The 13,948-nt window shown below is 34.3% G+C and overlaps 1 protein-coding gene across 4 annotated transcripts in view; it reads right to left on the bottom strand.

The window, feature by feature from the left end:
* Positions 1-13,948, bottom strand: part of VIRMA (vir like m6A methyltransferase associated) — a 65,562-nt gene that overhangs the window by 17,022 nt on the left and 34,592 nt on the right. For all 4 annotated transcript variants that reach the window (XM_064267904.1, XM_010588406.3, XM_003408393.4 and 1 more), the window contains 6 exons: positions 10,057-10,139; positions 7,906-7,999; positions 7,227-7,771; positions 6,493-6,728; positions 5,766-6,018; positions 3,873-4,090 (listed from right to left, as the gene is read on the bottom strand). In XM_064267904.1, coding sequence (XP_064123974.1) covers positions 3,873-4,090; positions 5,766-6,018; positions 6,493-6,728; positions 7,227-7,771; positions 7,906-7,999; positions 10,057-10,139 — 1,429 coding nt within the window. The remainder of the gene's footprint in view (positions 1-3,872; positions 4,091-5,765; positions 6,019-6,492; positions 6,729-7,226; positions 7,772-7,905; positions 8,000-10,056; positions 10,140-13,948) is intronic.

The following is a 13,948-nucleotide window of genomic DNA, read 5'->3' on the forward strand; positions in this document are numbered from 1 at the left end:
GTAGAACTGCCCCATACGGTTTCAAGGCTGTGACCTTTTGGAAGCAGATTGCCAGGGCTGTCTTCCAAGGTGCATCCTGGTGAGTTTGAAATGACAAACTTTCAGCCAGTAGTCCTGTGCTTAACCATTTGCACCATGCAGGGACCTGCTAAAAATACTCATACATTTATACAGTTCTTAGTTGATCAAAACAGAATTTTAAAGGCAAACAATCCTAATATTCTATTACATCTAGTAAGCTATAACACAATTAACCAAAACTGAAAATATGACATTAATACTAAACATGCAGTGCTTGGATTTGGAAAATGCTCTTAGATTCTGACATGCCATCATAGAAGACTTTGATAAACCAATACAAAACAAAGATTCCTGTCTTGAGAACTTTATACCATGATGAAATGGACAAGACATAATCAACAGGAATAAGATTAAACACTAAGATAATATGGTTAATGGAAAAAGCTTGGGCTCAAAAGCATGGAACTATACCAATTACTGATCACTATGCATATTTTAGGAAACCCTGGTGACTAGCGGTTAAGAGCTACAGCTGCTAACCAAAAGGTCTTCAGTTCAAATCCATCAGGTGCACCTCAGAAACCTTATGGGGCAGTTCTACTCTGTCCTATATGGCTGTTATGAGTTGAAATCGACTCGAAGGCAATGGGTTATGGGGTTATGTATATTAAGGAGCCCTGATGGCACAGTGTTTAAAGCAACTGACTGCTAGCCAAAAGGTCGGCAATTCAAAACCACCATTAGCTCCACAGGAGCAAGATGTGGCAGTCTGTTTCCATAGAGGTTTACAGCCTTGGAAGCCCTATGGGGTTGCTATGAGTTGGAATCAACTGGACAGTGGTGGGTTTTATGTATAACCCTGGAGCCCTGGCGATGCAGTGGTTAAGAGCTTGGCTGCTAACCAAAAGGTCAGCAGTTCAAATCCACCAGCTGGTCCTTGAAGACCCTCTGGAGCAGTTCTAGTCTGTCCTATAGTGTTGCTACAAGTCGGAATTGACTCAACAGCAACAGGTTTGCGTTTTTTTTTTTTTAATATGTATAACCTTAAGCAAGTGAGCCTTAGTTCCATGATCTATCAAAGCTGGGACCTACTACACACCTATTAGAATGTCTAAAATTAAAAAGAAAAAAAACTGGCCATAGCAAGTGCTGGTGAGGATAAGGACCAGTTGGAACTCTAACAGATTGCTGGTGAGGATGCAAAATAGTATAGCCACTCTGGAACTCAGTTTGGCAATTTCTTAAAAGGTTAAATATACACCTACCATATAATCCAGATATCTAACCAAAAGAAATGAAAACTGGGATTCACACAAAAACCTGTTTGCAACTGTTTCCAGTAGCTTTATTTATAATCACCAAAAATTAGAAACAACCAGACTGCTGAATATTACTAACCAATAGAACAAATTATTGATTCATGCAACAACACAGATGAATCTTAAATGCATTTTGTTAAATGAAAGAAGCCACACCCAAAAGACTACATATTATATTATTTCACTCATATGACATTCTGAAAAAGGCAAAACTATATGGAGGAAAATAGATCAGTGGTTGCTAGGGGCTGGCTACCACAAGGGAAATTTGGGGGCAATGAAACTGTCCTGTATGGAACTATGGTAATAAATACATGACTATGCATTTGTTAAAATCCATAGAACTATACACGCTAAATCATGAATTTCACTAGATGTAGATTAAAAACAAAAATCAATCAAGATGAGGGATAAAAGACAGGATGCAGACTAAGACGAATATAACTATACTACAAATGAATCAGATAACCACACTGAAGGAGACAGAGAAGAAAAGAGGTGACCTAAGTAACTTTGGAAAAGTGTTTCGACTGGATACAGTAAGGCTAAAGACAAAAAGAGCTGAGTATTAGAAACTACTTCATTTGTATATCAGAGTTAAAATAAACAAGTAAATGTATTACAGATAATGAGAGCCAGATTTCTCATTGCTGGAGAATACAGTTACAAAGAAAGAAGCCAACCTGAAAGATCTGTAGTGGTCAAAGCTGAAACAAGTTGAGCAAGGATACAGTAACAATAGTATTGGATTATTATACAAAGAAAAAAAATTAACGTCCATTGAGTCCATCCGGGAGAGAAGAGAAAACTCCTTCCTACAGAAGGATAACTGATAACACGTAAAAGGAATAAGGGAAACAGGAAATCACCATTAGACCACCACAGTAGCAACTGTCATATGCAAGATCCACTGATGGATAGTAAAATTAGTGGAAGAAAGTGTTAAGCAGAAATAGAGTACTTGTATAGTCTCAAAGCATAGCCTCCAAAATACTATTTAATTAGTAATGAAGAAGGGAAAAATAGTAAGTTTATAGCGCAGAATACTGGCAGACAGCACCTCAGTCAAGTGATCAAGATTATTATCATCAGTAACTGTATTTTCTGTTATGATGCACTGAGAAGGGAAAATATGCCTCTGTGATGTCCTTCCCAATAAAGCATAACCTCAATCTGGTAATGAGAAAGCATCAGGTAAACCTAAATTGAGGAACATTTTACAAAATAACTAATCAAAAAGTATCAGTTTTTTGACTACTCTCCAAAAATGCCAAGGTCATGAAAGACACAGAAAGAGAAGACAAAGGGTACAGAACAATGAAATACAAGGTAGGATTCTAGCTTGGATCCTGGACATTAATAAAAGACTGGTGAAATCCAAATAAGTTCTGCATTTTAATTCACAATATTATACCAAAGTTAATCTCTTAGTCTTAATAAATGTTCTATAGCTATGTAAGAGGTTAATTTAAGAGTAAGCTAGGTATGGGGGCACAGTTATGGAGACTTCCTAGATATAGCCAAACACCCTGCAGGATTGGTTTACTGGGTTAAAAGGCTTAGGACCATAGTCTCGTGCGACAACTCAGTCAATCAGCATAACACAATCCATAAAAATAATGTTCTACATCCTGGTTTGTTGAGTATGGTCTGGGGTATTAAAAGCTTGTGAGCAGCTACCTAAGATACAACTATTGGTCTCTATGCATCTGGAGCAAAAGGGAACAAAGGAAAGCAAAGACTCAATGAAGAAACTAGTCCACAGCACTAATAACCCACACAAACCACAGCCTCTTATAGCCTGAGACCAGAAGAACTAGATGGTGCCCAGCTACCACTACCAACTGTTCTGACCAGGGATACAACAGAGGGTCCCAGGTAGAATCGGGAGAAAAATGTAGACTGAAATTCATATTTCTAAAAAAGGCCAAACTTCCTGGACCAATAGAGACTAAAGGAACCTCCAAGACTATCACCCTAAGAGGTGACTCCCAGAGGTCACCTTTCAGCCAAACAATAGATTGGCTTATAAAATAAACAGCATCATCCATGAGTAATGTGCTCTCTTAAAGAATCAACTATATGAGACCGAACGGTCAACATTTATCCAAAAGCAAAGATGAGAAGGCAAGAAGGGGCTGGGAAGCTAGATCAATGGAAAAAGAACAAACAGAATGGAAATTACAAGAATGTTAACATGTTCTGAAAATTGTAACCAATGTCACAGAACGATTTGTATAAACATTGTTGAACAGGAACCTAATCTGCTGTGTAAACTTTCACCTAAAATATAATATTTAAAAAAAATAAATAAATAAGGGGATACCTATTCAAATCACATTTCCAATCCCAAAGATTCTATTATGAGCATGATATTTCACGCTAATGAACCTTTCACATAAACACAATTATTTCTCCACATAACAGAGAGCAAACCTTCAACCTTCTATGACAGGTATGAATTAATTAAATTTGGGAAAGTAGCAGATTGAAAACTCAAACCTGATTATATTAAATTAGACAAAGTTTTACCTTTTTAAATGGAACAATCCATAATCATGCTCTGCAAGAAACATCATTGTTCTGACACATGTCAGTAGACAGCTGTAGCTGCTCTCAGGGTTAGCTAGTGTGGCCAGTAGACAGTCACAGATTGAGGCCATCAATTCCTTGTTTGGTAGAGAATTGGAAAGCTGCTCCAGTTCAGAAATTGAACCTTCAGAAGAGCTTGGCAAAATAAGTGCAATGTCCTGTGGGGCGGCGGAGGGGGCATGAAAAAAAAAATTTTTTTTTTAAATGATCGCCTCTACTACTTACCATTTTTATATAATACAAAACAATTATACTTGTAATTATTTCATTAAAATATTATTTTTACCTCACCACCCCAAACATATACTCAAACACATTAAGAACAAAAGGAGTTGTTTTGCCCTTTTCTAACACCAGGATACACACCTAAAGGAATAAATATTTTATAATGTTTTTAAAAGCATCTTTTGAAAAATTTTCCCCTCTCTATTACACTAAGTACAGTTTCTATTTTCAAACAGTTAACTAAAAAAAGTGATGTATTTTGGTGCTATTTAAAATCAATATATTATTCATGAATTTGTATGTTTTTAAAATTTATGAGAAATCATTCAGAAAAATAAATGTTAATAAACATATCTACGTTGGGATTTAAAATGTCACAAAAAGGGATAGAGCAACTAAACATTTAAGCACAGTTTTCCAATTATTTTCCTCTAAGTTTTATATACTTTTAAAATCCAAGTTTTTCGATGTCAAACAGGTTTAGCTAACGGTAACTGTACCCCTACCACTTTTTTCACAGAAGTGAGTAAATTAGATTTTACAAGGAATATTTTTCGGCATGTTCCATCACCTTTAAACACTTCAACATACTGCATACCAGCATTCAACTTGGTTTAAAAAGTCAAAATAAAGCTTGAATCAGGAGGGAAATATAACAAGATGAGGCTGTACATGAGGTTTATGGGATCAGGGCAGCTAGGATGCTATACAGTGCTATTCTGTGTAGTCATGCAACTTGACATGGGTTATAATATGACCAACACCAGTCAAACGGACACTTCGAGGTATAAAGAACTTAAAATACTTCCATTCCAAAATTATTTTCTACCAGGTCACCTTTTTGTGGAACAAAAAAAAAAAATTACACCAAAAATGTTTCTTCTTGATTTTAATCTTAAATGTAATCAAACTAGATTTTTGTTAAACTAGAAAAAGATAGTCTTCCAATCTGGGATACTATTAAAAATATTCTGCCTGGGGGGAAAAAAAAATCACATTTCATGACCAAAACACAGGTGCATTTTACAGAAATCTTCTCCAAGGATATCAATCACAATGGACTTTAAAAGTTAAAACAATTCTCACTGACTCACGGAACTATAAACTGGAAATCAATAATACAGACAGCAGGAAAAAATTCTACTTCTTTTAGTAAACATCTGTAAGCACAGTAGTCTGAAACATACTAAAATTGTAGTAACCTGTGATACCTTTAAAAGCTGTCATTACAAGAGAACACAATATTAATTCAACCAATCACAATGTTACAAAATTCAAGAATGATTCGGTTTGTAACTGGAAGGAAAATGAACATATTAGACATAACCAATCCCAAAGAATACAGAAACAGTGGCAATAAAGCAATTACCAGAGGACACAATCTTATAAAGAAAAAGGAAAGAGCTCTCAGAGAAACCTGTGAAGTACAAACCCAAAGAAAGCTACACAACAATAAAAGCTAAACCATTTTATTGCTGGTTAACTAGTCAAATTTGTCCCTAAACAGCAGGTATAATAAAACAAAGGTGAGAGCTCTTTAGTCACAGCCAAGGTTGATGTCAAGAGAAGCTTTAAGGCAGACAGAATTTATAAAATAACTATAAATACCTGATCACAGAGAGACTGCAAAATGGATGTGATATATTCAACACACTGTTGGCGAATAACACTATCTCCAGGAGACCGCACCAAAGCTAACAGGTCTTGAAATATCTCTGCATATCTTTCATCACCTTTAATAGTTCCATTAATTAGATGCAAAATAGCTAATTTACAAGCTTTGTGTGAAGCCAGAGCATCAAGAAGAGCAAGCAACCTGGCGGTTTGGCTAGAATACTGTTTTTCTTTATCTTCTGAAGTGCTGAAATAAAATCAATACATTTAGTAAACAAAGTCCTTGATTTTAAGGCACTATTCAACTAATACTTATCATCTTATACAAAATTGTATAAAACATTTCATTCCTTGGATATAAGGCCAACTTCCTTGGAATTTTACAATTATTATAAAATTTTGTAAATTCAGGTTTTCAATAATATATTTTCTTAAATCAAGAGTACTTCTTTATAGCTCACTTTTTCAAACACCCAAAATCAAGACCTTCAAGGAATTTTATAAGTAAAATGATGACGTAAGTTTTTCCAATTAACAACTATGTACAGATATACACACATATATACATGCACGTCTGTGTGTATCGTGTGTGTCCATGTGTGTGTATGTATGTTTGTATCCTGGGCATCTAAACCCTGGTCTCCAAATTTTAAGTGGAAAAAATATATCTGTAACAAGAGTAACTTTGGGGAAATTTTTTTTTAATGTAAAATGAAAATACCTTTGCAAGTCTTCTACAATCAAATCCAACACAGTTCTCATAATCAGAAGTGCAGTTGGTGAGGCAAGGTCACACAATTGAACACAAATACGCCGTAACATATGTTGAATGGGCTGGCAGGTTGTGCCAGAGAAAGAGCGAACTATTTCTTGGAGCAACTTTGCTTGAACATGAAGGTGCATGCTCCACAATTTTCGAGTGTTGAGCGCCACTGATATATCATGTGGCTCAATAACCTGTTAAAAAAGTATAATGTGTGTGTACAAAGATTTTTATATTTATTTATAGTCACAAAAACTGTTCAGGAAGAACTGTTATGAAAAGAACATCTTTACTGCATGCTCAAAAAACAATTTTCTATTATACAATTAGACATTTGCTTGACTTCAATCAGTCTAAAAAAATCTTATTGTTCTTAGATTAGCAGTCAGTAGAGCACAGTCCATTGGTGATGCAAATTCTAACACATGAAAAAAAGATTCAAAAATAACAGAAAAATAAAAGTACAAGTATACACAACAGAATAAAACGTTAACAAAAATTTATTTAAATTGTTACCCCTGTGTTTCCTCAATGACCAACTTCCTTCAGTTTTATCTCACCCTCATTGAGTTATTTTATGTCTTTTTGGAGGGGAGGAAAAAGGGGTTTTGTTTGGTTTTTTAACAAAGCCATGGGCTTTTTTTAATGTTACCGCAGTCATTTATAAGATGCATGTTATACGGAAGTGATACCTGAGTTGTTTGCATGGGCAATGGAAGAGGCAGCAGCTCTGAAAGGAGTATAAGTCCAGAAAAAAATCCTTCAGGAACCTTCAAGATTGAAGAAAGAACTTCTTTTAACATTAAAGACCAAGTATTATTGGCCAGAGTCTCTTCTGAGATTGTGAGTTTTTCATTAACTCCTTGTGTAAAAGTCAGTAAGATATCAATGATATCATTCTGAATTTTCTGTTCATCACTATCCAAACGACCTGAGAGGGGGATAGAGCACAGGAGCATGTGTAAAGTAACAAGTGCTGAGGGAACACGCATGTCCTTAAACTCAAAGGATCCACCTCTCAGGAGTTCCGTTAACATAGTTTTAAGAAGAGTGAGTGTGCAGCGAGCCATTGAAATAGTAGTAACTCTGTGAAGAGTAGTCCCCATGTTGACATGGAGCCTCCACGGCTGAGTCAGAATACTGTTCAATTTTTGCAGAACCCGAATAAAGGTGTCCATTCCTTCAGCAGAAAAAAGCTGAATTACAGCAAGATTCCATTTCAGGTCTTTCTGCTGACCTTTATATAGAAAAAGGAAAATAAAACGAATTACTTATACGTTAAATAATTGGTTATGATTTTTGGATATTTTATTGAATAAACTGTATTTATTTATATTAGCCTTAAAGAATAATCGAAGGTAGCTATATTACCTTCAACAGGAGGTGGTGGGCATGCCACATTACAGAGAACACGTAGTGCAGTGGTAAGACCAACTCCTTCTGGGGTCATCAAGTTATCAATATTCTTTAAAAATAAAAATAAACAGAAAATTTAATTTTTTGGTATGTAGCAAATCAAGAGAAAATTCCAGACAAGGTTTTAGTTAAAAATATGTACTTAACTTCAAGTTAAGTACATTGCAACATTTCAAATTTATTAAGTAAATTTATAACATTAATAAGACTCTAGCTAAAGAAGTTTATAAATTTACCATAAGTTGTACCATGCTTTTGTGATATTATATGAACAAAAAGAACTGTACTAAAAAGAACATACAGAAATATATAAGACTCTCTGTATTAAGAGTTTAAAACAGTTCCTTTCTGTATAATCTTTCTGCACATCCTCTCTCCCCAAAGTGAAGCGATGACTGTTTTTACAAAGTCCTGCGGCACTGAACTACTTCCAAAACTGAGGAAGCAAAAGGGAATATTTTAGGATTATATAGCCTCCGTTTTTAAAAAAGTCAGATACCACGGGAGTCTAGTTATGATGACCAGTTGGGGCAAGATTAGAGGGAAAAAATATATATAGTTGCCTATGTCCTTAGTACATGCCTATGCTATATCTCCTAACAACAAAGTTATGTTTAATTTACTTTGTGTTTGTAGCTTTCACAGAGCAACATACAGATGGTTAAAGAACTTGCACGCTGGAAGACTTAACATTCAAAAATATCACTATTCCAGCTTCTAAGCTTCAGGAGAAAAACTTGAAGATAACAAAATTCCTGTCCCTCATATATTTCCCACATTAGTTTAGCCTTTCCTCTAATTTCTTCCTTGCTGCTTTTCAATAATTCCACTCCAAATTAGACACCTAAGACAACACGAAGCCGAGGGTGAAACTTCAATGTTGGATCAAATGTTTTTAGTATATGTTGGAACAAGAGCCACTTATAATAATCACAATTAATGGGATAAAGATATACATAAAAATGAATTTTCTTTTAATAACAACATGTAATTCAAATTTCTAGGATTAATTTTCTTACTGGTTAAATACTTTTACTCGAGCCACCTGATATTTATTAGACATCTTGTATATTCTGCTGACAATCATGCATAACTACCCAGAATAACTGACCATCTAAATTTACAGGACACTCCTTGTACTTCTGCTAAGTAACAGACTGAATATAAATGAGAAGAACTCAAGATGTTGTCTTAGGCAGAGTAAGGAGCACAGAAGGATATAAGGCAATACAGGCAGTAAAGAGAGTCTTAAGAGAGTTGGGATAAAGCGAGATGAGGACAGACAAATCAGTGAAGAAAAATCGGAAGCAGGTAAGTCCAAAGAATACTTTGTTGCTGCATAAGAATAGCAATAGGTTAGATACTACACATGAATTCTGTTAAGAACATACATCGCAAATTGAAGACCAAGGTGGGTTTACATACACTCACACACATACATGCATACATATAGCACATCTGCTAAATGAAGGAAGAGATAATTCCCAGGGTTCATTATGCCCTTTTCACTTAAAACATTTTACTATCTATGAGCTCCTTTAACACTTCTTCCTATGCTACATACTGGATCAACTAAGGAGCATCAAAGAAAGAGAGAAAACTTCCAAAACTAACAATGCAGTGATTTTAACCTTTTAAGAGTTATTTCAACAGTATTACTGACCATCTCAAATTAACAACCAACAGAACCATCTACACTATAATCATCTGGAATTCATCCTACTCATTTTCACCTATATTCAGTTTTGAGGGAAATCCTTCTTCACTAATTACAGTTTAACTAAAATGTTACATTACCGTAAGATTTAACTTTCAAAACACTTTTGTAGGTATCATCAATACAGTTGGTCATATTTTTATTTAAGGGAAAAAAATAGAACAAACCTGGTAGGACAAAAAGCAGTCCAGCTCGGGGTTACGCACATGTGTATTCACGCACACACACAATCACATAACCATCTGTATCCATATAGCAATCTGTACCCACAAGGTCTCGTAGATGATTAACAATTTCTGTACTACCTATACAAGTGATTTAATGCAATACTACTATATACTAACTAAATACAATTTCATAAAATCCAGGTACTTTTAAATTTTACTTACCTGTTTAACATACTCAATTAGGTTTGGTATGCAGTTAATTTCAAATCTAAGGTTTTTCAGAGGTTCAAGCCACTTGCCAAGTTCTTAAAAACAAAAAGTAATTTAAAATATTTAAAAATAAAAGCTTTTATAATAAAAGAGTAAAGGTATTCTTTCTCAAAGAAAAACATTATCAGATATGTACTGATTTCAATAATCTAAATTTCATACAGGGATGAACTTGTATCTAATCCTTTCAACAAGTTTTATAATGAAATATAAACATAGCCCTACTATACTGATTCAGAAATAAGAAGTAACCACTCTTTGTTATTTGCTTTCTTTTAATGTTTAAAAACTTAAACTAATTTTTGGTAATGATTAACGTACATTAAAAAAATTATAAAACTGCTTATAAACTAACATGTAAAGATTAAAAATTCTTTGTATTTGTTCATTCAATTGTTTATTCAACTATCCCTGCCTCCCACCCCAAACAGAAAGCATGCCCAAAATATATTCATTTCTAATGGAACTGAGTCCATGGGGGACATTTGCTGGGTGTCTTTTCCCTTAACGTGAATTTTGAATTATCAATTTCCTAGTTTGCTTTCCTAAAACTGAAATGAATTGCAATCACTCCAAAATAATGACACCAAATTTTGCTAATGAATTCAAATGAAATAAAGGGGAAAATCCCCAAATATACCATTTATCACAACTGAACTCAAAACTTTCCTAGAAACTATGCCGTAACACCTGTACTTTATCAACAAAACTGTTTCTAGAAAAGTATCTGATGTGCAAAAGATGTACCAGTCCCAGAACATTTTATAGAAAATGGTAGTCATGTCTGTCCTTAGTTCCATAATTCTCCATGAGGATTACAGCTCTGCACATTTTGGTATTTTTCCTATGCATTTTTAAATGTACTCTTTCATATATGCAGGATATATAGCTCAAATGAAAAATATAAATAATAAAACAAATACCTGTGTACCCATCACCCAAAAGAAGTGATAAAGCACTAATAATAGCTTTAAAGACTGTTTATGTCCTCCTTTTGTAAAGACATACTTCAGGGAAAATCTATTTCCAGTACGGAAAGTTTATTATCGAACTTTTAATGGAGGTAGTAAAGATACGAATTATAATTAAAAATAAGAGGCCATATGCTATTTTAAAGCATTTTTATAATATTTACTCAATGTTATCAAATTTTCTGCTCAACAGGCCATAAAGCCAGGAATGAAAGTAAAATAATAATAAAATATTGTTAATTAGATATCTTAAATGTCTCAAGATGGCCACAAAAGGTTTGCCACAAACTTCATTCAAGAAAGATTTATTTATTTTAAAAAATAATGTTCAAATTTGCTATTCTTCACTTTTAAGGACAGCACAAGTATGCTAATTAACTACAGATGAGTTTCTAAGTTGTACTTAAAAATACATATGTAGCAAAACACAAACACACATGCAAAACTATACTGAACTTTTTATCTTTCAACCGCCTCTTCTATTTTGATTAGAACCTTCAACTAAACACCAAATTTCATGACTTTCCAGAGACAGTACTTTCAACAACTTCCTAAAAATCTTATTATAAATGCCATATAAACTATCTTCATAGAAGGTAATTTTAAGAAATTAAAAACAAAACATTAACAGGTATATTATCACAACACGACAAAACTCCTGAATTGATTCCATGACACAAATATAACTCTGATACCCAAACCAGACAAAAGTACCACAAGAAAAGGAAACTACAGGCCAGTATCTCTTACGAATATATATGTAAAAACCCTCAACAAAATACTAGTGAACAGAATCCAACAGCATATTAAAAGAGTCATACACCACGACCAAGTGGGATTTATTCTAGGAATGCAGGGATGGTTCAACATTAGAAAATCAATCAACGTGATACACCACATCAACAGAACAAAGGGAAAAGAACCACATGATCATCTCTGTGTATGCAGAAAAAGCATTTGATAATATCTAACACTGCTCTTCTGGATGAAAACCCTAAAGAAGACTAAAATAGAAGGGAAATTCCTCAATATGATTCAGGACATATATGAAAAGCCAACAGCCAATATTATACTTAAAGAAGAAAGACTGAAAGCTTTCCCCTTGAAACTGGGAACAAGACAAGGGTGCCCACTCTCATCACTTCTATTCAATACTGTATTTGAAGGCCTAGCCAGAGCAATATGACAAGAAAAATAAATAACAGGTATCCAGATTGGAAGAGAAGTAAAATTATCTCTATTCACGGGTAATATGACCCTATATATAGAAAATCCCAAAGAGTCCACAAGAAAAATTATCTCTATTCACAGGTAATATGACCCTATATATAGAAAATCCCAAAGAGTCCACAAGAAAAATTCTAGAAGCGATAGAGAAATTTAGCAAAGTTGCAGGGTACAAGGTGAACAAACAAATATCTGTTGAGTTTTAATACACCAGCAATGAGAAATCTGATGGGGAAATCAAGGAAACAATTCCATTAACAACCACATCGGAGAGAATAAAATACCTAAGAATAAATCTAACCAAGGGCAGAAAGGACTCATACAATGAATACTATAAAACACTGCCAAAAGAGATTAAAGAAGACTTAAATGAATGGAAAGATATTCTATGTTCATAGTTTGGAAGATTTAATATTGTTAAGATGTCAGTACTACCCAAAGCAATCTACAGATTCGATGTAATCCCATTCAAAATTCTAATAGCCTTTGTTACAGGAATAGAGAAACCAATCTTCAACCTTATACTATATAAATAGTTAAAACAATATTGAAAGAGAATAACAAAGTAGGAGGACTTGCAGTTTCTGATTTGAAAACTTACTATTCAGCTATAGTAATCAAAACAGCCTGGTATACTGGTATAACAATAGACACACAGACCAAGGAATAGAATTGAAAGTCTAGAAATAACCCAAACACCTATGGTCAACTGACTTTTGACAAGACTGCTAAGTCCACTCGATGGAGAAAGAAGAGCCTCTTCAATAAATGGTGCTAGAAAAATTGGTTTTCCATGCAGAAAAATGAAGCAGGATCCATGCCTCACACCATACACAAAAATAAATTCAAACCATGGAAAATGGTATGATGCTTCCTCAAAAAGCTAGAAATAGAAATACCGTATGATTTAGCAATCCCACTCCTACATATACGCCCTAAAGAAATGAATCATAACATAAATAGACATATGCATACCCATGTTCACTGCAAAATTATTCACAACAGCAAAAAGATGGAAACAATCTAAGTGCCCATCAACAGATGAACGGATTTATAAGCTGTAGTACATAACACACAATGGAATACTACACAACAATAAAGAATAATGACGAATCCATGAACATCTCACAACATGAATTAGTTTGGAGGACACTATGCTGGGTGAAATAAGTCAAACACAAAAGTATAAATACTGTATGTGACCACTATTATAAAGTAACAACAAAAGATTTACAAACAGGAAAAAAAAAAAAAAGAAAGGAAAAACATTCTTTGAAGGTTACCAAGGATGGGAGAGAGAGAGTGGGAAAATTACCAATTAGATAGAAGACATGAGTTAACGTTGATGAAGTAAAAGGCAATATATAATATGGGGAAGTCAGCACAACATTGTCAAGGCAAGAGAGGACACTAAGAGGAACGTAAGAATAAAGGGCAACTACCGCAACTGGCTGTGGGAGGATGTAAAGGAACATATCTACCAGCAGTTACAGGTTTGATGGTGGATATTCCTACATACGTGTCTGCAGGTGTGGCTCATATAGAGCATACAAGATGTAAAGGCAGGGAAACCTCTTAGAAATAACCAAACACCTTATGGGATGAAATTCCTAGGCGAAAACAAAGGACCACAGACTTGCAGGCAT

This window comes from Loxodonta africana, chromosome 14 (genome assembly GCF_030014295.1).
Source record: "Loxodonta africana isolate mLoxAfr1 chromosome 14, mLoxAfr1.hap2, whole genome shotgun sequence".
Taxonomy (NCBI): Eukaryota; Metazoa; Chordata; class Mammalia; order Proboscidea; family Elephantidae; genus Loxodonta; species Loxodonta africana.